The following is a 23571-nucleotide window of genomic DNA, read 5'->3' as shown; positions in this document are numbered from 1 at the left end:
CCTTCAAAGGAACCAGGATTTCACAGCCCCCCGGAGTTCTGCTGGTGGTGGCTTTGCACAAAAAGTCGTGTTAAGGGTAGACAGATATCTTGGAAAGCTTGAGAACATCAGTCTATCAAGCGTGCATCCTGTATTAGCCCTCTGAGAATTACTACAGTGGTGAGTGATGATGGTGGCGTCCCCTTAAATTACTCGTGAGATGACACCAGAAATCCTTTGCTAATGTAAATCTGTCTACAGCTTTTCAAAGCTTTCATTCCTGATGGGGAATGCTGATGGCAGTTGTATAAAATAAAGTTGAGCAACACGAGTGGAAAGAATGTAAGCCTTATGTTTGGAATTTCTTTAGCATGTTTTTGTCCGAGTTTGGTTGGTCTCACTACCTCAGAAGAAATTTACTGTTGTGCACCATAATACAGTTCCTCTTACAGATTTTTTTCTGTTTCAAGTGAAAAATTTGTTCTTGGAGCCATGAAATGGAAAATATCATTGAGGCCAGGGTACTGGTAGGACATTATTTTAAGCTTCTTGCTTATTTATTATTTAATACTGCACAAGGCCATAAATCGAAACAGTACTTTATGAGCTTGAAGCACCTCTCAACTTCTGCCTGAAAGATCCAAAGCAGACTAGAAAACCAGACAAATTCCAGAGGTGAGACCATAAAATATAATGGGGGAGGTGGACCTCTTCAGTCCTGAAAAGTGCCGACCCAGGAACGTTGGGCATGGCTTTGATGCTCCCCTCTGCCCTGCATCCCTCAAACTTTTATCGATCAGTGTTAATTTAGGTTGGGGCCCTTTAAGGTCATTGAAGCTGGCATGAGAGTGTTAAAACAACAAAACAAACCCAGTACCGCTCCTGGTACTAGCGATTCAATTTTGGAACTGTTGAATCTTAAAATGCTGCCATAGTGTGGATCATACAATTGAACTCTCTTGTCCAAGCAGCTAATCAGCTTTTGTGCCACTGCTCCGGGAGCAGGAAGATGCCTCGTGACAGGAGCTTGGCGGAAGGGGTCTGCGTTGTCTAGCACTGGGTGAGTTCAGGTGTGTGTTGCTGTTAACATGGCACTATCCTGAGCTGCACACCCGCCTTCCCGTTCACGAAGAACAAATACAAAATGAAAGGTTTTCAAACCCCTTCTTGAGGGTTGAAAAACCCAGCATGGCTTTTGAACTCCGTACTTTTCCCAAAAGTCTCTTGTCTGTTTCTTCATGCAGTTTTCCAATTCGTAGAGAGCCAAGGGCTATGTGCTATAGTTAGGAAGATAATTTCTTCTGGACGTATTGTGTCTGATGTCCTTATTGTGTAATATTTGCGCTTGTCATTATAGAAGTTTATGTTCTGATAACTGTGCTTACTTAACGCAGGATCTATAATACCCATGGCCTTCTGGGTTTACAGTTATCTTCTCTAAACAAATAACCCAGATGATGCTATCCAAACAAAAGATTCAAAAGTCAGTTTTCTTATCCCTCATATTAATATTTAAAAATTAAAAATGAATCTGCAAGTTAACAACCCAAACATTCATGAGAGATTGGAAGAACATCTCTGCAGAAATCGGTTGGGAGAGTGGAATTATCAAGAACCTTCCCTCCTTGTCTGTGCTGGGGGACGTGAAGGAAGAGAGATGTTTTACACAGTCCTGGAAGCTAAATGTCCCCAGTAAGCCTTAGAACAGATGAACATGGCCCATGTGCTAGGGTTTGTGGTGTGAGCAAGGTCTCCTGGAATCACTCTCTCCTTGTACTTAGCGCACGCACAGTAATCTTCTTCAGTAGGGAAGAAAAGCAACTCCCTCTTTTAGATGTTTTTAGTCAGTTTTAGGCAACAAATGTTGCCAGTGCAAGGGAAGACACTTTGATCATTATGCTGTTTTGATTTTCCCCCAGGTGCTGAGGAATTTAAGTGCTGTTCCGACTCCATTTATGTCCTAACCATGGACGTGGTTCAGTCGACCTCCACAGAAATCACGATCGCTAATAAATCCCTCAAGAAAATACCCAGTGTGCTTCTGGGCAGCCTAGTGGAGGAACCTAAAAAACATGCTATTCCCAATCACCTGCTGGAATCAAGTAAGTTTCGACTTTCTGACTGCTCCCCAACCTTGGAGCAATCCTAGGAGGCACTTCACTGTTGGGTTTTTTTTTATGCAATTCACAGGCAAAATTCCCATCCTGTTTAAACTGTGTCTTCCTGTGAGCCCAACCCATAGGAGAGGTAGTCAGGAAAGAAGTAGTGTCTGTACTGATCCTGGCTGGTTTTGGGGTGGCTCCTGGAAGCCATGATGTCAAGGGATAAACCAACGACAGGCTCATGGCTCTGCTGCGGTAGTAGGTGCTGCCTTAACTTTCCATTTAAAGAGTTATGCCTGCTTGGCAGGAAAAATAACCTCTCTCTCAATTTTTTCCCTATAATACACTGGATGCAATATAAATATACTTAATGTAAGTAACAACCGTCATGCATGTTTCACTTGCTTTCCTTGTCTCCCTGTGTTATTATCCACCTCTGTAGAGATTTATTCAGAACTTCAGAGGAGCAAGGTTATTCAGGCTGAGCCTGCAGTGTTACACTACGGAGGGTATAAAGTTGGAGAACATCACCCACAGACGTTGGTAAGTGTCAGAGCAGGGATCCTCTTGGGGCTCATGAAAGGATAACAGAAGCTGAGTAGACTGCTTGTGGTCATGAGGCCTTTTGCTCTATGGAGTGCTCTAAAAAGCAGCACTTAAAATCAGTGGCCCTGCGGTAACAAAACGACGAGTGCCGTGCTGTGTGCATCACTGTTCTTTACAGTCTCTGTTCAGCTTTGTTTCCCTGTCTGCCAGCAGTGTTAGTGGGATGTGACTTGCAAGTCATGAATGAAGGTTTCATGCTTTAACTCCCTAAGGGCCTGTTATCAAAATGCCCTTGGACTGTCACTGTGTCTGCAAATGTGTTCACAGGTGGGAAAATTTTGAAAGCACCTCTGGCCTCCTGCCTAGAGCAATTTAATCTAAAGAAAGGAGCTCAGGGCATAGGTTTGATTTACCTTTCCTTGTGAATAGTTGAGTATTGCCTTTTCTTCTCTCTGTTTTCCCTTTGTCTGCCTTCTTTATTCATGTGATAAGTGTTTTGAGGGAGGTTGGATGATTATGGTGGACAAGGTCCTCCAGATACAATAAAAGTAAACAAGATGCAGGAGGTTTTGCAGGCTGAACTGTCACCGTTCAAAGGTTTGTTGTGATCCAAAACAAACCATGGTCTCTTACATAATTTCTGTTGTTTCAGACATCTGTAAATGTGAAGTCAGTAGGTTATTTAATTTTTTGTTCTCATTGCACATAAGAAAAGCAGGACCAGAATTTGATTTAACAGTAGTGTCTTCTCTAGTAAGACTAACTGTTATTCTTAGGTACGGATTTGTGACTTGGTTCCAAAGAATAAATATGCAGGATGCAAGGTTTACATAATTTATTTTAAATTCAGAGCATATTCAGAATTATTTCTACTAAAGTAAAAATTATTACTTCCTTGTTTAATACAGGTTCTTTGTTATGGGTAGTCTCACAAAAATTACAGTTGGCATTCTAATTGACCTCTCGTAAAGTGTTTTGTGGTTTTGATTTTCTTTGGTTCTACAGAAACTGATAAATATTTCTGGCAGTGTAACGAACCTGCACATAATACCACCCCAGACAAAGTATTTTCAGATCAAATACAACAAAAAAGTAAGTGGCAGCCTTCACGCTGGTCTTCGCATGCAGCACTAGATATAAGTTGCTTTTACATGCCTTCTATCTTATTTTGGGTCATTTTGTAGCACCAGCTTGTTCCTGGCTTCTCATATACAGTTACTGTTGATTTTTGCCCTGATGAGTGGCGGTATTACCACGACTGCATCCGAATTCACTGTCAGGTGAGGATTTATTATAAAAATACATTTACAGTTGTAATGGAATGGAACAACTGTTAGGATGTGATGATAACGATAGAGGTAGAGTTAATCTCCTAGAGACAGGGTTTATTCCCAGTAAATTTGGATTTGAGTATTTCATTTTAAGCATTTAAAATTTTTCTCTCTGTAAACATCCCAGAGCCGTGGGTAGAATGAATATCTTCCTTACGCTGTTAATCTTTGCCAGCAGATCAGCCTTTGTGCCACACTGATGTAATGTGTTAGCTGAGCAGGCTTGGAGGTGCTCTAGATAGTTGCTCTAAGTATGGGAAGGCAGATGGATACTGAAGGCAGGTAGACTGCCAATATCCTGAGGTGCAAGACAGTGATGATCATGAGGATGTTTTATGCCCAGCTACTACAGCAGTTTTTTCTTTCCATAACATTTATTCATTGTAAGAAATAAATATTTACCTTTTTTTTTTTTTTGAAGGGAGAAGATACACTGGTTGTTCCTGTGCATGCTTACCCTGCTGTGAATGATGTGGATTTTCCACCACTTATAAATCTGTCTGATGTATCAGTCGGTAAGAGGTGAGCTGTGGGCAGATACTTTGTCCACATTCTGTGAGACATGCACAAAAGCTGAAAAATCTCGTTTTCCTCTATTTGTACAACCTAATGTATTGGAAGCTTTAAGTAAGTCAGCTGCCATCTGGACTGCAAAATAATTCTGTGTATCAACTGTTTCAGGTGCACATTCACAGGAAATTAAATGCTGTGCAAACTGAACATTTATATAGGTGGAACTAGGGTTTCAGCTAGTCTAAATTGGTGCTGACTCACTTCATTCATCATGTAGTGAAACAATACGGCTGCTGTTCATAATCTGCATGCTCCCAAGTGCTATGTCTTTTTAGTGTTAATAAGTCCTAAGTGAATGGATTTTACTTTCAAGAGGAAGGGTTCTGGAATTGAAGATAGGAGCTGGTGATGGCAGGTGTGACAGCAAATAGCTAACCTCAGTCCAGAGACTGATCAGTCATTAGATTTGCTGCTTCTTTTAAATATATTTAAAGGGATCTTCTCACATGGAGCTCTGAATGGCATGGACTTCATCTTATTCTGTCTGCAGTATAGATGTAACACTGACTGTTCTCATGAAGTAGTTGGTAATAATTGTTGTTAATAGGAACTGGGAAGGGAAAAAGGAGAAGGGAGATCCTGTTGTGTGGGTCCAGTTCTGTAGTATATCGACTATATTAGCTGTAATTATGTGATTTGTGTTAGTGTAAAGATTTCAGTGAATTCTAGGAACTGAAGGTCTTTGCAGCTAGGTTGTGTCTTAGCCTGTGAGTTGGAAGTAACACATGAATTTTACTGAAGTACAGAAATACGAATAGGCAAGGAACATACAAGGAAAATGCAAAATTCTGCAATAAAAATGAGCCCAGCATTGTAGAATGAACATTTGTGTCTGTTTATTTGTTTTTCTAATCCCCTTAACCTGTTAAACTCTAGTGAATCCGTCAGAAGTGATGTTACATCTTTCTCACAGGACTGAACATAACTCCTGACATTGTAGGCATGATATGATTCTGTTTATTTTCTCCATTTTTAAAACAAGTGCTGAAGTATACAGAATTTTCATACTCTCAGAACACAGGGAAGAGATTAGACAGAGTACAAAATACAGTTTTAAATAATGGGAAAATTTTCCAACACAGCAGTATTACTTGGAGCTGCCCATGAGGGAATTTGGAAGACTTCCTGAAGAGAAAACTCATGGTTTCAAACCTTAATTTTTACCAGTGTTTTACATGCTAGGCTATTAAAAACTTTCCTAAAAATGAAAGTTCTCTGAGGTTCTTGGTGCTGTACAGAACCCAGAGAAGTGTGGGCTCAATACACAGGCCACTGAGATCAATGAAAAACCTTCCTTTTACTTCCACAAGTGTAGGATAAGACCTATATTCTACCACCCAGCTTTCTCCTTAGGTACAGAAGGGCCATGTGGCAACAGGCAACATCATCATCTTGTTTCTAGGGCTCTTTGGTTATTGTAGAAGCTGCATTATACCTTAAAGCAAATTCCTTCCCCAATCTGCTTCATGAACAGGTCATATTAATGCAGAGAAAAAGGGACTTTGCTATTATTGCTTATTTCCTTAGGTGTTTCAAAATGTGCTTTCCAAAGGATCACTGCATATAACATGAATTCCTTGCTAATCAGCAGGATTGGATTTCAGTCAGACAGTTTACAAAAACCAGAAATAAGCTTGGGTAAATTGGTCTTGATTTGTAGGATGGTGGATGGTGTTACACCAATGCTTTTGTATTTCAATTTGATACGTGAAAATAGATGTGTACAAAAGCAAGACAGCTTGAAAAGGTGTATGCTAATACCCCTCCCACAACCAGCATGGGACATAAAGGGCTTTTATGAAAATCAGGCCACAGCATCGTTATTTCTACAGTGGTTAAAGTCCCATTATGATGAAGTGCTGGAGTTTTCAACACTTCTGAAGACTGCACAATCTTTTCTCACTGTATTCAACAAGGACGGTCATGGGAGAAGACTGATTTCTGGTTCCGTACTTACTGTTGTTCCAGTTTGGATTGTTTGTACTTGCTAGATATTGCAGTTTGTAAGAATGCGAGGGTACACGTAAACAGATTTTTCTGTAATCAGATTCTGTATGGGTAGGATGTAAAATATCCAGCGTTCAAATCAAAGTTTAGCTCTCATTTCCTCACTGAGTGAAAGATCTGAAGTATTTTGCTATTTTGTAACAATGAGGAATGACTATTTTCACATTAATAAGTAACCCATTGCTCTGAACACAGATAAATTCAGTGCATGTTGTGTATAATATAATTTTCTAGCCTGTAATTGATGATGAACTGTAGTTGCATGAATTTCTTTCTTCCTTTCTCTCTTTTCAGTAAGGAGTACGTTATCCCGTTGCAGTGCAGCTGTCCAGTGGATTTTGAATTCCACGTTGATTTTATTCAGCCTCACAGAGCCTTCACTGTCCAGCCAACATTTGGTAGATTGAACTTACTTAAAATTCTAAACATTTAATTAGTATTTATTAGGTGTATTTACTTCTGACAGTGTATTCAGTGCTCTACAGAAGAAGCCTTTGCCTCAGGGTGTTTCCAGGTAAATGCAGACTGATAAATATGAGTCATATGCAGCCTCATGGCAAATAGCCCTCTGTGGCTGGCAGATTTCTTTTGTCAGTGCCCAGCTACAGACCTCTGGCTAAATATGGGATGTCCCAAACAGTCCATCCAGCCTTTGTCTCCTCTACTTGCCTGTATGGCCTTTGGAAAGGAGAGAGGCAGGAAGCTCAGCATTCACCTCTTTATCACACCTTTCCCCAAGGACTGTCTGGCTCCTGCCCCGTTACAGGAACAGATGTCTGTCTTTGTGAAATAGGTAAGCATCATGTTACTTGACTGGGTGCACAGAGGCAATAAAAGGGGACCTCTCCTCTATCAAACGTGTCCTTGTACCTGTTTTCCCTAGTGATCTGGACGAATTTGGTAGAATTGTTGCTTCAGGAGCTGTTTAGAGGGGCACAAAACACACTGCTGCAGATGTTTCATGGGACAGCAGTGGATATTAGATTCAGTCTAGACCCCTGTGTGTGGGCTTCACACGAGGCAGGGACTTCTGGCTACAGTATGATCGGCTATTTTCATGCCTGATGCTGGAGAGGGCTCTGTCCTGAGGCAGACATAACTATTTGTAGGTCACTTGCTCTCATCGTTGCATTTGCAGCATGTTAAGTGCCTAAGTTTTCTGATAAAAAGGTGTAAGTGAAGGAGACATGGCTGCATAATCCACTTAGGCCGTCTGGTCGTGTATTCATGAGAATACATAAATTTCTAACAAAAACCTTCACAAATCTGGTGCTTAGAGCCATTTGTAACACTGGAATTTAAACTTTGATTACTCCTGCACTTTCATAAGCGTTGCTGTTGTTCCTGTATGTACAATGATATGAATTTACTCTGCTTTGTCAGATGGATTTTCATTCTTTGGAGGTAATAGTTGGATTCAGTCAGACATATGGTTCACAAAGATGAACTGTGCTGCTGCCCTGGTTTGGGTCATTCTTTCAGGATAATATTCTTTCTTACTTTGTGCTTAAAGAAGTTTTGATATATCAAGGGAGAAAAGAAACAGTATTACAGTTCAGTAAAATTGGGACACAAAATACACCCTGATGAAACTAACTGGTGTTTTAACTACAGGATGCAGAAAACCAGGCAATGGTCACTTTACAGAGATGAGAAATTAAAATTTCTGATGAGCTGAATAAACACCTTGTTGCAGAAATGCTGAGAAGCATCAGGGCCTGTATCTTGGGATTGCACTGAATGTTTAGGGATGTGAAGAGTGGTTGACAAATAATGGAATAGGGAATAAGGAAATAAGACCAAGTAGAGACAGGTAATGCATCAAATCCAGATGATTCCCCAGACTTGGAAGAACACAGAGGACCATGTTTATAATGCATTGCTCATGAAAGCAGGATGTGCCAGAGACTTAGGACTGGTAGATGCAAGTGAAGAATTTCTGGATATAAACAATCAATAATTTTCACAACAGTAGAAAATGTTATAGTTTTACTGTCAAGTATCTCTGCTATTGAAAAATATCTCCCATTATCTGGCAACTGATAGCTCCTGAAAGACACTTTAAGACCTGAAATATTTTCCAGGCCTACTGCCATCCATTCAAACATTAATAGTGTTTAAAAAAAAATGTAAACCAGAATCAATTTCAGCATACTGAAGTGGGCTCATGTTAGACGGAATCTCATTTGTTTTCTTCTCTAACCGCAGGAATCATTCCAGGCAATGGGAAAGTGGAATTAACTGTGAAATATTCCCCCCTTGAGTATGGAACAGCACAAACGACAATGCAGTTACAGATTTCACAGTTTCACTCAAAGCCCTATGTGTGTGTATTCACAGGAACATCAACACCACATCTGGGTCTAACGTATGTGTGGCTGACTGATTGCTGAGTATGTTTGCCCAGTGCTAAAAAATACCTGTGTAATAGGAGAATTTAATGTTATTTTGCTGTAATTGTTTGAAGTATTTGTATCTTTGGAGACTTAAAATGCACCAATGTAATTAGTTAATATATGCACTTGCTTTTTTACATTGTTTGCTCAGAACACCTTTAATCTGTATGAAGTGGAGCTGTACCAAAATAAAAATAACAAGAAGTTATGTATCCTTAAGGATGCATCCCCTTAGCTTCTATTATGCCTGCTCATTCTTATTGCTGAGGCCTTGCAAGATACAGGGTTTTTTGAGCAATAAGGCTTTTTGACCTGTACTTAATTATTTTGTGAACTCTGAAGATTAGAAAGTTTGGTTCCATTTGTGGTTTGGGAGAGAAATTTCCAGTCACCCTGTATATCTAAAGGGCATGTAAATGCGTGTATAGACTTACGTGGCATTTACAGAGCACTTATAAGAGCAATATCTGTCCTTCTGACACCTAGAAAAGAACATTTTGACAAACAACAAAGTCATCCAGAGAAAAAAGCGGCTTCTGCAGGAAAATCCATAGTGTGGAGAAGAGGCCAATTCAGCCAACAACAGTCAAGGCCTATTCAGAAAATAAAGGTGTGAAGAGATAATAATAACAATTACTTTTCTGAGCTGAAAATCTATCTTGTTTCTATTTCTTCCTATTCATTTATATCTTGTAGGAAATTGAATACCAGAACCTCAGATTCCCCACCGACTTGTCAAATCCTTATGCTGTAGCTACCGTTTTGAATCAGAAACCAAGCAAATTGAAGATTAAGGACTTGAAAGAAGGTAATATAATTAAGCAACATCAATTTGGTCTTACCATTATTGGTGGTTTCTGATGAGGAACTCGGCTTCCGAATTACTGAGGTAATGTGATTGCAGCTCCTGTAAGAAATCTCACCTTTATTCATTAATAAGTTCAGTTACCATAATGAGTGGATTTCCCAATTAAAAGTTAAATCTAGTTTGAGGTCTGACGTGGCTTTCTGATATTCCTCCAGCCCTTTGCCAAGGCAATGAAGGAATAAAAACTAGAGAGATGAAGGAAGCTGGATTTCAACTAAAAGTCAAACAAAATATTCAGGAAGAGGAAGCAGATGATCTGAAGTGGTAAGTGTTAGTTAACCTCATTAACAACTCTTAACTAAGAGACCTCTTAACTAAGGCTTCTTGTATGCAATATCCACTAGTGCGTAATGCTGCCATTTCATGTCCTGATAGTTTAGTTTTACAGCTGAGTTACTGTTGTTTTACTTTAGTTTTTTTCTCTTCTGCCTAGGAGCAGTCTCGGTAGTAATCCATAGTGTAGTACCCTGTGAGGTCTTTGATTGTCTTATGGTTTCATTCAGAAAGAAACCTGCTGAAAACCTTGTTCACCTAACCTTGTTCTCATGCATCCCATCTTGGTTTCCTGAAGGCAAAAGAAGCTTGTGTTGTGGTTGTCAGTAAATCAAGGCTAAAATGTATAAGGGAGTGAACAGAATTGCACATGTACATCAAATGACATAAAGCAAAACACATAGTGCTGTGTAAGCACACCACTGTTCCATTTGCAGTCCATGGTTCTGCTCTTATGCTGAACGTTATGGACCCCTAGATACCTCAGGAAGAGGAGTATCAGTCAGTACATAAAGCAAACTGTGCGTTAAGTAAAGCATTTTTCTTGCCTCCACTGTAAATACAGGAAAGTTCATAAAGGCAAAGATCCAGTCTCTGTGGAATTTAAAAAAGAGTTTATTGGAAACCAACGGAGGGAAGAAGAGCAATGCAAGGTTAGTCTTTGTTTTTTCTATACATTTAAAGTCAAACACTTTCAGATTATGCAGTGCACTGATGAATTGTATCAAGCTCTCTGTCTTCAGTTTTTCTTCATACATCAATGCAAACCTGTACTAGCTGTACTTCTTCCTGCAGTTATCTTTATTATGCCTGTGTGTCACTGTTTCTGATAAAAAGGTGGTTTTATCTTGGAGGTGGACAGAGAGAAGGATAAGATACTAATGGAAATGTAAATAGATATTTACATATGCCCAACCTAGCAGATTTGCTCCCAGCCACATCACAGTGCAACGCTGCAGTGTGATCCTGTCAGCACCACAGCCGTGACCAAGCTTCTGTTGATACTGTACCTCTCTGAAGAGCTGATGTCTTGAACACATCACAGAGAACTAAACCCCGTCAGTACTCTCACGCAGAGCCATGGGGAGATAATTTATCAGGTGGTTCTGCACCTTCACCCTCCCTTTCTTTGGTTTCTTCCAGTTCACCCCAGACTGCGAGTCATCTTCCATGGAGGTGACAGCAGCAATACTTGGTGGCAGGGAATACTTTTTCCCCATGTGGCAAGCCATCAGGGACAGAGTATTTATCTCTCCATCATTTCCTTGAGTGGCCACTACATTATACAGCCTAGGAGTGTTTGTTGAGACCTTTAACTGGTCCGTCTTCCATTGTACTAAAACCTCAGTCCATGAAAATAATGGGAATTTCACCCTGCAGAATAACCTCAAGGTTTTTATTTAACACATACTGGTATCCTGGAAATGAAACAATAGGGTAAGTAGGACTGGGATGGAAGAGGCATGATGAAAAGAAGCACTGGTATTCATCCAGCATGCCTGAACAGTTTGGGAGGGCCTCGAAGAAGTGAAGTGATATCAGTAGTAAATGCACACATGAACAGCTTAAAGAGCTGGCATCACTGCAAACCATGACAGAGGTGTTCACAGAACATGGGAAAGCTGCAGGAAATTTCTGTAGCGCTGTCACCTGGGAAGATCTGTTTGGGTGATAACTTACAGTGTTGGTTCTGTAACCCCGCTGGCTGATGCTGGCCATGCAAAATGAACTGTGTTTTATTTGGCCAGGGACCTGATTGAAACTCAGACAGAAAAAGACATTATTTTACTTTGTTTGACTTGCTCAAGGATTGCAGTAATCGCTGCCTAGAAGGGAATGAAGTCTGTGTTTTGTCAAGCCCCTCCAAAATGTTTCACTGTGAGTTCCACTAATTGTATGAGAGAAAAGAAATTGCTTTGTACTAATGTGATTGTCCTCCCTGGTGACAAATCAGATCCACAGAGGAGATTCTGTCATAGAACAGGAGTTTCAAGGGAGCAAAATAGAAGTTTCTTTCAGACGTGTTATCTCCAAGTTGACCTGCTATATGTTATTGTCACCTACTAAGCTAGCAATGAGACGTAGATATTTGACAGTGAATACTTTTCTTCGTAATATTCTCCTTTCTGTGTCATTGTCTTATTTCCCATTTTACATTTAGTACAGTCGGGCAAGCACTGTGCTACAGGCACAGCTCATCTTCTGATGAGGAGGTGATTGGTGACAGCCAGCATGGCTTCACCAAGGGCAGATCGTGCTTGACAAATTTGGTGACCTTCTGCAATGGGGTCACGACCTCGGTGGATAAGGAAAGGGCAACCGGTGACATCTACCTGAACAGGAAAAGGAAATTCAAATGTTAGCAACACAAACGATTCTTGCCCCTTCTTATTGAGGAACATAATAGCTGTGGAGTTGGGTTTTTACTCCTGTGCCTGTTACAAAGTGCTGAAAATTGTTTGGTGAGGCATGGCGTGGGGTTGGTGTTCTGAGGACCTTCCTAATCTAAACGCTGGTTGAGTGACAACCCTCCAGGTGACAGGTATTGTACTCTGGGGCTTCGGGAGTCTCCAGTGCCACATTCTTCTGTCACATCGGTCTAAACCTGGAGAGGGGATTGATGCATCAAGAAAGAGATATACTTGCATTTGTAGAGCATTCAGGCAATTTTAGGCATTAAATACAGAGACATCACCTCTGTCTCAAGCTTATTCTGGGGAATTATTACTCTAAGTTTACAATGGACTTTCACCCCTCTGTGGGTATGTGCTAACAGCCGTTCTTGGAGACAGGATACTGGTTCTGCTGGGCCCCTGGCCTGAGCCCTTAGAGCTATTCCAGCTTCACGTCTGTGCAGAATGAAGCGTGTACCCAGTAGGGACTTCTCTCCACTGGCTGACTGCTCAGGTAGGGCACTTAAGTCATAGTATGTTGTCATTTTTGTGTGGACACAGACCATGCTACATTATCTCTGCATTCCCCATACTGCATCTGCAAACATTTCATGATTACCTCCCATTAAGCCCTGCAGTGAAGGCTTCTGGTTAAATGCCAATGCTGAGAACATTTTCACTTGCCTTCATTTCAGTGTTTGGAGATAACATAAGGATTCAGGCCAAGGAATGACTTGGACGGGAGGAAGCTTCTCTCTTGTCTGATTGTAAAAGGGTTGTCTGTTTTCTTTTCTTTTTTAAAAAAATACCATGCAGCATCCAAGTGTCCATCCCACATTTGACTTGCTCCCTAATGACCCTTGGGACAACAGAAACAGGATGTTGAGGAAATTCCAACAAGCAGCATACAAGGTAAGGTGAAGAACCACAATTCAGTGTGATGGCATGATGCCTTGGAAATAGCACAAAAGAACATGCAAACTGGCACAGAAGGAGCCTTCACAGCTAGCCAGGGATTTGATAGTCTGATAAATATGTCTGTACTTCACCAGGAAATAAGGATCTGGAGTTTTTTATTCAGCGGGTGCTTCTGCTGGTGCTTAGTAGAGTTTAGTCAATACGAAACAAATGCAGATGAATTTAGAATTTTTTTTAAACACTTTTGCACAAAAGAGAGAGTATTTCAAAATGCATATAGAATATTGTGCCCAGTTTTGGGTCTCTAGTACAAGAAAGACCTCGAAAAGCTGTAGTGAATTCATTGTAGAGCCACCAAGATGGTTGGGGTCTGGAGTACTCACTCTGTGAGGAGACCCTTCCTCAGCATGGAGAGGGAAAGTAGGGAGAGAGAGCAGCACCTTCCAGCACCTCTGATGGTTACAGATGATGGAGCCAGGATCTTTGCAATGGCGCATGGTGGGAACGTGGGAAGCAATGGGCAGAAGTTCAAATAAAAGAGGTATAGACTGTACGGAAGGAAAGCATTTTTCACCATGAGGACAGTCAGTCATTGGAGCAGGTTACCCAGAGAGGTTGTACAGTCTACATCCTTGGATGTTTACAAGACCAGACTGGATGAAGTCCTGAGCAAGCTGCTCTGAGCTCATCACTGACCTTGCTTGGAGCAGGAGGTTGGACTAGGGTCTCCCAAGATCCCTTCCAACCTGGAAGATAAAGACTAAATCAGTAAAATCACTTAATTCATTGAGTTTAAATATTATCTTGCTTTTCCACTGCTCATTTCCCAGTAAATCTAAGTGCAGCAAGCAATATGGAAATTTCCTGCTCTCCTAGTATCCAGTTTGGATATTCTCCAACCTATTCACAGTATTAGGCTCGATACGGAGGTCCTGAAATGATATGCTCTTTCCTGTGTTGCACAAATAAAGAGCTGACTAAATGGCCGCTGCTGGTATGAAAACCTAGGACTTCATTGTCACCCTGTGACACATAGCACTAGGCACACTGCAGGTTACTACTTATTCTCCTCATTCACAGAGCCACAAGTATCATATGGCCCTGATGACTCGACTGTTTACCCACTGTTAAATCTGTGTATGCCAACAGACACAGATGAAGCATTAGGACCTGGCCAAAAAAGGTCTAATTAACCTGTAAGACTAAACAAAGGTTTGAACTGGATTTGTTGTGTAATGTCACTGTAGAGTTGAGATCCATTCTACATCTTTTCTTCCTCATTTTCTTCCTCTTGAACAGAGAACTATAGTAGAAATTCTGAAATAGAGATGTCGGAGCGAGCTGTGTAGAATAAATACTGTTGTAATGTATATGTATTTCTGTAGTTGTAAATCTGAGAGTGTTCAGTTTAATATTAAGCTTGAAAATCGTTCTCTCAGGTTGTGATTCAGATTCGACTAAATCGTTTACTGCTTCTGTTCCGTGGGCTAACCAGAGAAGCCAGAGGTTTGAAGGAAAGCTCTGTGTCTGGTAAGGAGTAGAACAAGTTGATATTTTGGCCCTGAACTGTGATAATTGAGGTTGTACCGCAGTGTGTCAGGTGCATTACATATAAACCGACGTGTCAGTGTGAAGATGGAGCTCCTACAAAGGAGTCTTCTGACAAAAAAGAGAAGGTAGAAATGCCTGTCGTCGAAATATATTTGGTTTTCATGCACATTATTTATCAGACTTAAAAAAATGTGATTAACTCTTCTTAGAAGCGTAGCAGCTTATCTACTTAATAATGGGGCAGAAGTTGTGAATGCTCCATCCCTGGAAATGTTCAAGGTCTGGTTGGATGGGGTTTTGAGCAACCTGACCTAATGATAGATGTGCCTGCCCCTGGCAGGAGGGTTGGACGAGATAACCTTTACAAGTCCCTTCCAACCCAAGCTGCTTTGTGATTCTGCTTGTAGGCCTGAGGAAAAAGGAAGGGGCAGATGGGCCTGTGAGAAACACAGGTAAGTAAGCAGGTCAGGTGGAGCCTGGGTTAGAGACATAGGATAAAACGAGCTTATTGCATGGGGCGGAGAAGAGGGAAAGACACCTGGATGTCATGAAGGCAAGATATCTGACCTTAGTGAAATGAGACAGTAGGAACCATGGGATGCACGGTTAGGTGTCCAGTGCTGGGCTGTTTTCCTCCTTACCATTTTCTCATACAAGTGCTTTCAAGCAATCGCTTTTTCTTCACGCTGAAACAAAAGTGCTGGCCTGGAAAAGTCACTTGTTCTTTAACAGCCATAGAAGGGAAGTGGCCTTGGATGGGAGTCACAGCTGGGTATGCTGGGGACAGAAGAGAATTTGTGTCTCTCCTTTCCTGCTCCCTCATACACACAATTTGATAACTGCTGAAACACCTTTGCCTATCAGGCCTTTTCCTGTGGGTGCTTCAAGTAGAAGGCGTGATAGCAGTTAGTGTATGAGAGGCCTTCTGACTTGTCTCTGCTTTGCTGGGCGGAGTGAGATAGAGGGCCATGCTGGAAGGAAGGGGCTGTAATGAAAAGGGAAAATTAGGTCTGTCTAGTAGTCAAGGTATTGTGCCTGCTGTCTTGTAGATGTGGCATTTAAAGCCCTTAGGATATATTACCTTACTTTTTATATTAAAATGACTAGACACATCCTGTCTTAGGGAGATGTTACATATATTTTATGGTTTGATTCTATTTTTGACACTGTGTATTAAGCTATATTGCAAGTTCTTAATATTTGCTTTCCATTCGTGACAGAAAACAGGAGTTTCAGCAAAACAGAGAAGAGTGAAGAATGTAAGGGCATTTCTTCCAGCATATCTGAAGATCGTATATTGCCTTTTGCATTCCCCTTTAACAGTTCCCATAAATTGCTCCGTGATTTGGTAGGTAAAATAACTAAAACGGTGGCCAGCACCCCAGACAAAATTTTATTGAAGTCACGGGCCCCAGGCCCAGTACTGCCTTTATTAAAATTTCACAATGTGACTGCTGTTCTGCGGTTCCCACACATTAGTTCAGGACTTCAGATTTACTAAGGGTGCAGCTGGAAACAATAAAAAAATCTTTGCATTCTCTTACAAATTCTCATTCATACATGAATGACCTAAGTTAGTTAACATCCATTATTTTGCAGAAGAAAAGAAATGAAAAATAACTGAAATGACAGAGTCCAAGAACGGATAGGAGAAATATCAAACAAAATGTTTGTGTAATTATTTCCGTGTGTTTTCAAGTAGCTGTGCTGATGGATTGCTGCTAATGCAAAACAAAATGCCCACCATATTACTGGGTTTTAAATACCGTGTACTTTCAGGCACCTGACGCTCTTGGCCTAGTTCCTGTCAAACCTATCGATGTGACAGTCAGGCACTTTCTTCCTTTTTATGACTTGAAGGTGAGTCAGTACAGCTCCCTCCGCTGTATCATGTTTCTGTCTTTCACCAGCCCAGTTTGAGATGTTTTCTGCCTGATTCAGTGACTCCATTGTGCAGCCCAGTAGAAATGTTACCTAATGGGACTGTGTAATTAGCATGCTTTTTATTAAAAACAAATCTCACCTGTTTCCATAAGGCTTATAGTCAGCAATAGTCCCCTCTCTCCAGACGTATGAACCACCTCAGCTGAAGTTATTATCTCAAAGAACAAAATCCTTCCATGGATGAAGATACTGCAAGCCCTGCACACCACAGTTTTGCCTTTGATTTTAGAGTTTTATAAAAGTGTCCTTCCTTTTAGAAAGTAATGGAGGCCTCCTGTTTATTTGGCTTCCAGTTCTGCATGCTTGGTTCCTTCATTCCTGCATTGGAAACGCAAACATCTCATTCTTGAAATACATAATGTTTTTTCAACTTTATGAGTACAGAAACAGTTCTCTAAGCCCTTTACTTTACAGTTTTTGAATAGCAAAAGATCAAATTCTGCATCCCATCAAAATGAAAGTATTTCCTCTGGTTCAAATCATTGCAGATTTTGACTCAATGTCCACTTGCTTTTTTTTCCAGGTGGTGTAACAAGTTTAGAAACTTTCTTGTAGCATCTTTTCCTCTTATTACACATTGGTTCACCTATTGGTGTTACGTATATTGCTTAACACAGCTTTGCTCCACCTCATTCAGTTCAGTATGTTTGATCAAGAAACTATTAAATCCATGATCTTTCATGGAAAAGCAAGAATAAAAATATTCCTTTACACACTCATTTTTCTTGTCCTGGTGAAGTGCAGCTTATCATAGCTTTGGTCATATACCATGTTCCAGAGTAGTGATCCAAGTATCTTTTACCACAGAGATGTGACGTGTCCGTGACAAAGCTGGAATGTTCCCTTGCACCTCTGAGTTAATCAGAGGTGATTATTCTCATCTCCTGCAGCACACCTTTTTTCTTTGTGCTTAGGTTCCTCAGCGTTTCAGCATTATGAACTATCAGCCATTTTGTACACACCATGCAGCCACAAGTTACAAACCTCGAAAACTTTCCCGACCACTGAGGCAGGGAGCCCAGGTAAGAAGTCATCTCAAATACAAACTTTGCATTCCTACAATTATTTGATTAGTTTTGTCTCAACGTTTTATACCAAAAGCCTTACTACAGTCTGAAAACCTTTGATGTCTGTGTTTTTCAAGGATGAGTTGGTTCAGGTAGTTGCTTCTCCTGAGGGGCAGCTTAAGTTGGTCTCCCAGAGGATGGGTTTTCACAAAACATCCCCAGAAGAAGTAGCAGCAAAGGATATCAGCCTCTTAAAACTGGTTCCTCCTCAAGCTTTAGTCTACCCTACAGAGAGCAACCCACTTCGCATTTTTGTAAGTAGAAGCTGACTTCCACAAAGAACCTAAGAAAGGAGGGGAAAGGATGTTTGTTTCTTCAGAAGCCTGATCTGGAATTAGTGGGCAATTCTTTTACTCAGATTGGTATATAAAACTTCCCAGAGTGATTGTAATCCTTCAGGGTGCAAGCGCTGGTAGGGAGGAGTCACAGAGCTCACCCCACTGAGGGCGCCATCTCACTTTAAGGTGGAGTTTGATCAGTTTAGGGGAGGAATGATAAGGCAAAATTGCCAGGGACGGCAGAGAACTGGAGACCCTTCCAGTCTCACACTCCACGAATGGTCACTGATCCTAGGATTCCCTGGAACACCATGGGGCCCCTCCCTTCTTCTCCATTTGTTTCCCCATTTGGATGTTAGAAGAAAAGCTATGATCTTGGTATCTCAGCCCTTCTATAACCTCATGCTCCTGCCCAGGTAGGTAGGACAGGTGCAGTCTTTTCCTCCTTTTCAGCAAGGGCACTGCCTGATCCTTAGGTAAACTGCAAAATGAAGTCAAACTCTGCTCACATTGTGTTCTGCTGCCTTAGAGTTTCCAATAGTTCTCATAACATCTCAAAAGCACATTTCCAAATTATTACACACAGGGATTCAAAGAGTGCATGGAAGGATTTTCTGCTACTTAATCATCATGTAGATTGTGCTACTTGGCTCCAACCACAGAAGGTGTTTCCCACACAGTGCAGCAGAGCCTGGAGATCCCTGAGCTGGGTGTCTCTGGGCAGGCACAGACAGCTGTACAGCTCAGCGCTGTGTGTGGGTACAGGCAGCATCTCTGCACCAGCACGGCACCGCGCCTGACTTGGGGGGCTCTGTCTTTCAGCATCACTTAGCTGCAGTGGCCCAGAGCCCTGTGTGCTAGTCTGGTGGTCTTGGCATAACATACATGGTATAGACTAGTCCTCACCGCATGTGGCCAGGACTCCAGTGGACTTACTGATTAGATCCTCTGTGCATCTCTTCATCCCTCTGTCATGTCAGTGTAAGAGCCAGGCACAGCCTGATCCCATGCTACCCAGCATTAGACTTTATTCAGAAACAGTGCAGTGAAATAGATGGCAAGTTGCTCACTACCTTCCACCATGGTGAGGCCATTTCCCATTCTTGGATCCTGAACTATTCAGAGAATCATTTATGGATGTTGGAGTAAATAGATGATAGGGTGTTTTTCTTTTTTCTTCCAAACTTGGAAAAAACACCTTATTGCTGTATTTCAGACAGCAGAGAGCATGCATAAGCCAGGCAGATTTTGAGTCTGTGATGATGGTAAGAGACAGGAAATGAAAGGTCACACTGAACAGAATAGTCACAATGAGACAAAGGTGTGAATCTGGGAAGACTATATTAATTTTAAGAACTGTATTTTCATCTATTTAGTTCTTTATGGTGCTCATAATAATTTTTTAAAATAATCTCCTCTGTTTTTAGAACCCCACTCCAGGATTAGTTCCAGTTTTACCTCCTTTGGCCTATTCTGAAACAAATATTGAATATCATCTTTGCCCTCATCCAAAATACACCTTTACCAAGGAATGCCCCAAAGGATCCAGTATTCCAGTCACACAAAAGAAATTTCTGCATCACAAGGTATGGCCTTTGGGGTTTTTTGTGTGAGTACCCGGTTTCAGTATGTTCTTGCTGAGAATGTGCTCCAAGGAGTCAAAAAGAAAGATGAAGTCACCCTAGATATTTTTAAGTAAAAATTATGCATACACCTAAATAGTCAGTACATGAGTCAGAATAACTTGTTAGGCTTTATCCATGGTTGGAGCTAGATGATCTTTAAGGTCCCTTCCAACCCTAACCATTCTATGATTCTATGTCTCTATCCCTGAGTATTTCTCTGCTCTTTCCTTCTTGTCTCTGTCTGTTGTATTTTCATGACCTTGCAGAGGAAGAAGCATCTTTTAAATATGGAGAACTGCATATTTCTCAGCCAAGAAGTCAGATCTTCTGTCTGGCAAGCCTCTCTCCCCATTGTGTTATGTGTTAGTGGTCTGATTGCTGTAGCACTTGTCATTTCAGGAGGTGATTTGTGAAGTAATGGAATGGAGAAAGTTCTTGCCAGTGGTCTATTCCACTTTTTCTAACACTCCCACACTGGCGAGTACAATACCTAGGTAAGAAAGAATTTAAATATACCCTGCACCAGTTTCTGCTGTCTGTAACTGTAATCACCATGACTAGTCCTACAGATAAAAGTGGACCTATGGGTGGAATTGTTGCTCAGAAATCCAAATCCACTGTGGAAAACTCCTACTGACCACTTTGGAGGGTGGGTTAAGGGCAGTATCATTAGAGGAAATACCTGACCCTGGAAGGAGAGTTCCAGCCTGGGCTCTCAATAAGATCTCTCTTGAATGCTTTTTGATTCAGTATTAGAAGACCTGGAAGGTGTCTGCCCTGCAGAAGTATGAACCGTAAAACCTTCAACACATGGGCACGCGCACGCAGTGGTAGCCAACATCTCTCAGGCTTGTGTTCCCTCCTGTCACAGCTGTTTCTGGTGTACTCACATTTTCCAGGAATATTTAAAAGTACATCATCTTCATTGTAACTACAGCTGCTGTGAAGCTTCAAAATAGAAGCATTGAGTGCAGTTGCTCTCTGTCCTTCTTAAACTAAAACAGTTTCCACCGCAGGGATCCTTACAGTTTAGATATGCTTCCAAGAGAGGTACCACCAACCCTGTATGACTTACCTGAGAGGGACAGGGAGAACATAATTGACCAGTAAGTTTCTCCTCTATTTTTAATTCAGTGTGATTGATTATGTCTTAACCACTTGTATGGATGTGTCTAAACCTGTCGTGGGAGGTCCTCAAAGGCAAAAGCACAAAGTCCCTCTTACATAAAACATACTTTTGTTATTGTTGGCTAAAAAGTACTTTTAAAAGGATAAAGCCTGATTGTTCTTCATCTTACTAATTTTTAGTGAGACAGATGAAACTGAGTTCAAAATGATTCTTACTCCAGAGATGGTGAGAGCTGAATTTCCACAAATCGGGCAGGCGTTCTCAGAAGGCAAAGAGAAATCAGCCAAAGAAGAAAGGTAGGTACAATTTGAAATTATGGGAGGGGAATGGAAAGGAATCTGAAGACAAGCATCACCTTTAAAATCACATGGAAAGTCATACTGAGGTGCTCTAGGGGCTCCATCACAAGTGGGTTGCAGATTTGGTACTTTGAGTGAATTTGTACTGCAAATGCCCAGACTGGGCTTCAGAAAGCAGCTGTGAGTGTGGCACATGGTTCTGGATGTCTCTGACTTGGTTTTATCAGTACGATCTAACACTTGAGGCAGTTTTCTTGCCTTCCCAGAGATATTCAGTGTTCTTGGAGCAGTGGCATCTCCTCTTCAGTGACCCATTTGGTTAGGTATTTATTAATGCTGGCAGAGGAGTGAGCCCATAGAATTTCCCCCTGGCATGGTGCTTTTTTTCCACAGGCTCTTCATAGGAGTGGGTCACGTCTGCTCTGCTGCCTGAGCTTCCCACTTCAACGCACATTGAGTTTTAGGCATACAGCACAGCATGTAAAATAACTTGCATTTATAAACACAGAATTACCTGAAACTTTGTAAACTGGCCACTGTAAGGGCCAAACTCTGCCTTTTGTCTCCAGTGTTGTCAGGCCAATGTCCTGAGTTGGCAGCTCAGCAGAGAAATCTTGAGGGGCAGCCTGAGGACAAGGAAACCTCTGAGGGACAAATGGGACTTTGATGAAGTTGATGATGACCACCATAGTTTCAGAGCAGCATTTCAGAACTGCCCAGCAGTTCTGTGGGGCTGGAAGCAGAAGTGGATGTACTGTGTGAAATTTAGGGATATCTGATGTTGCAGGAAGGATGCAAGGAGGTAACTGGGACGCTGCAGGCAGTGGGCTGGCACTGCAGTCAGCATGGGTAGGATAAATGACTGCAGAACAACACAGGAAAAAGTGTTGAGTTTTAACCCTGTGTTTTCCTGGATACCTCCTGTGACTTGGAGCAAGTGAATTAATCTTTCTGTCCAACAGTTGCCCTCTCTTTAAAGTGACCATGATGTGTCTTAGACATCAGGATGTACATACTAGCCTGAAACTTTCAGAGCCATCAAGAGATCTGAATATCTTTAATTTTAGAGGCAAATTATTTGATTGACATTCAAATCCTGTGCAACTGTCAGCCATTAAACGTTAAAACAGTGCTGCATATTATGGGCTCTCTGACAGAACCCTGATTGCTATATTGTGATTACTACAGCATTGATTGAAAATAATTTGCTGTAAAAACACAGGTGTGTCTGACTCAGTGCTGCTTTTTGCATTTTATGACACTTTGTTTGTCAGAACATGAGGATTTGAGATAGCTTGTGTAACTCAAGAGTGACCTTTTTTCCCACAGTGATACAGTGTTGGACTGTGCTTTTCCAGGATAAGTAGTTTTGTAACCACAAGGTTCTCTCTTTTTGAAGTTTTGGATGTTTTCTTCAAAAATGAAAATACTTTTCTATATTAAACACCTTTGGGTATTGATATTTACTTGGTGAAAGCTTCCCTATTTGTTTGCCTTTGTAAAGAGGGAAATAAAAATTTATTAGCAAACAATGAAGCCACAATCCTTTCTGTTGTCACTGGAAGGTTCTTGGTTGTTACCGATGGAGTGGTATTTCACTGGATAATAGAGCACACACTGCTCTTCTACAGCAGTTTCAGCATTTTATCCTTATGGCAAATAATTTTTCATGTGGGTTCTTGTGTTCTGGACATTACAGGCATAGTATTCCTTCATAGATAAAATGTAAAACTCAGTCTAATAGGTGTTTAACTATCAGCTTTCCTAACTGGCCAAGCCAAGAGTGAATGTTGTTGGGGGTGGTTGTTGTTGTTGTTTTTTTTTTTTTAGTTTCCCCTCATTTTCCAGTTCTGCATAAGTAGGGGAATACTCTCTGTGCTCATTATAAGAGAGAAATTATGTGTGTGTGTCTCTTGTTTTGTCACCATTCCTAAGTAGCTCCCCTATTATAAATAAAAATGACTTTTTAAACTTCTTGCAGAGACCTGCACAACCATCCAGATGGACATTTTCAGCCACAAAGCAACGAGCTCAGAGAGAAGGTTCAAAAACACGTGGAGAAAATGAAGCTGAAAGCACTTAATAAAACCCTTATTCTGGGATAAGAGTAGTTTGACAAAGTCCAAGGTTTGGCACTGCTTATCCTGTTAATATGTGGCGCCTCCTGTGTCCCAGCTACGTGTACTTATGTTCAGCGAGGTCAGCAATTTCTTTTGCAAAGAGAAGAGAACTACCCGTAATGCCACCTCTGTCAAGGGCCCTCACTGTGACCATTACCCCAAACACAGTAAT

At 41.2% G+C, this 23571-nt stretch overlaps 1 protein-coding gene across 1 annotated transcript; it reads left to right on the top strand.

Moving 5' to 3' along the window:
- The first annotated feature begins 1945 nt into the window (after nt 1-1945).
- Nucleotides 1946-23384, top strand: CFAP221 (cilia and flagella associated protein 221). Its single transcript, XM_010155573.1, has 23 exons — nt 1946-2081; nt 2524-2624; nt 3633-3719; nt 3812-3907; nt 4380-4480; nt 6833-6936; nt 8747-8906; nt 9421-9544; nt 9631-9742; nt 9958-10066; nt 10641-10728; nt 12030-12109; nt 13293-13380; nt 14826-14916; nt 16158-16285; nt 16717-16797; nt 17796-17903; nt 18026-18202; nt 19654-19812; nt 20251-20345; nt 20868-20957; nt 21160-21276; nt 23261-23384. Exons 1-23 carry the CDS (start codon nt 1946-1948, stop codon nt 23382-23384), a joined length of 2556 nt encoding a protein of 851 aa, XP_010153875.1.
- The last annotated feature ends 187 nt before the right edge of the window (nt 23385-23571 follow it).

Source organism: Eurypyga helias, unplaced genomic scaffold, assembly GCF_000690775.1.
Source record: "Eurypyga helias isolate BGI_N326 unplaced genomic scaffold, ASM69077v1 scaffold2237, whole genome shotgun sequence".
Lineage (NCBI taxonomy): Eukaryota > Metazoa > Chordata > Aves > Eurypygiformes > Eurypygidae > Eurypyga > Eurypyga helias.
Note: the sequence above shows the minus strand (reverse complement) of the source record. Positions and strands in the feature narration are given on the sequence as shown.

Coding starts and splice junctions, on each gene's coding strand:
- CFAP221 (XM_010155573.1), top strand. CDS start 1,946: ATGGACGTGGTTCAGTCGACCTCCACAGAAATCACGATCGCTAATAAA. Junction 13,381..14,825: donor TCCAACAAGCAGCATACAAG/GTAAGGTGAAGA, acceptor TCGTTCTCTCAG/GTTGTGATTCAGATTCGACT. Junction 19,813..20,250: donor AGAAATTTCTGCATCACAAG/GTATGGCCTTTG, acceptor TTGTCATTTCAG/GAGGTGATTTGTGAAGTAAT.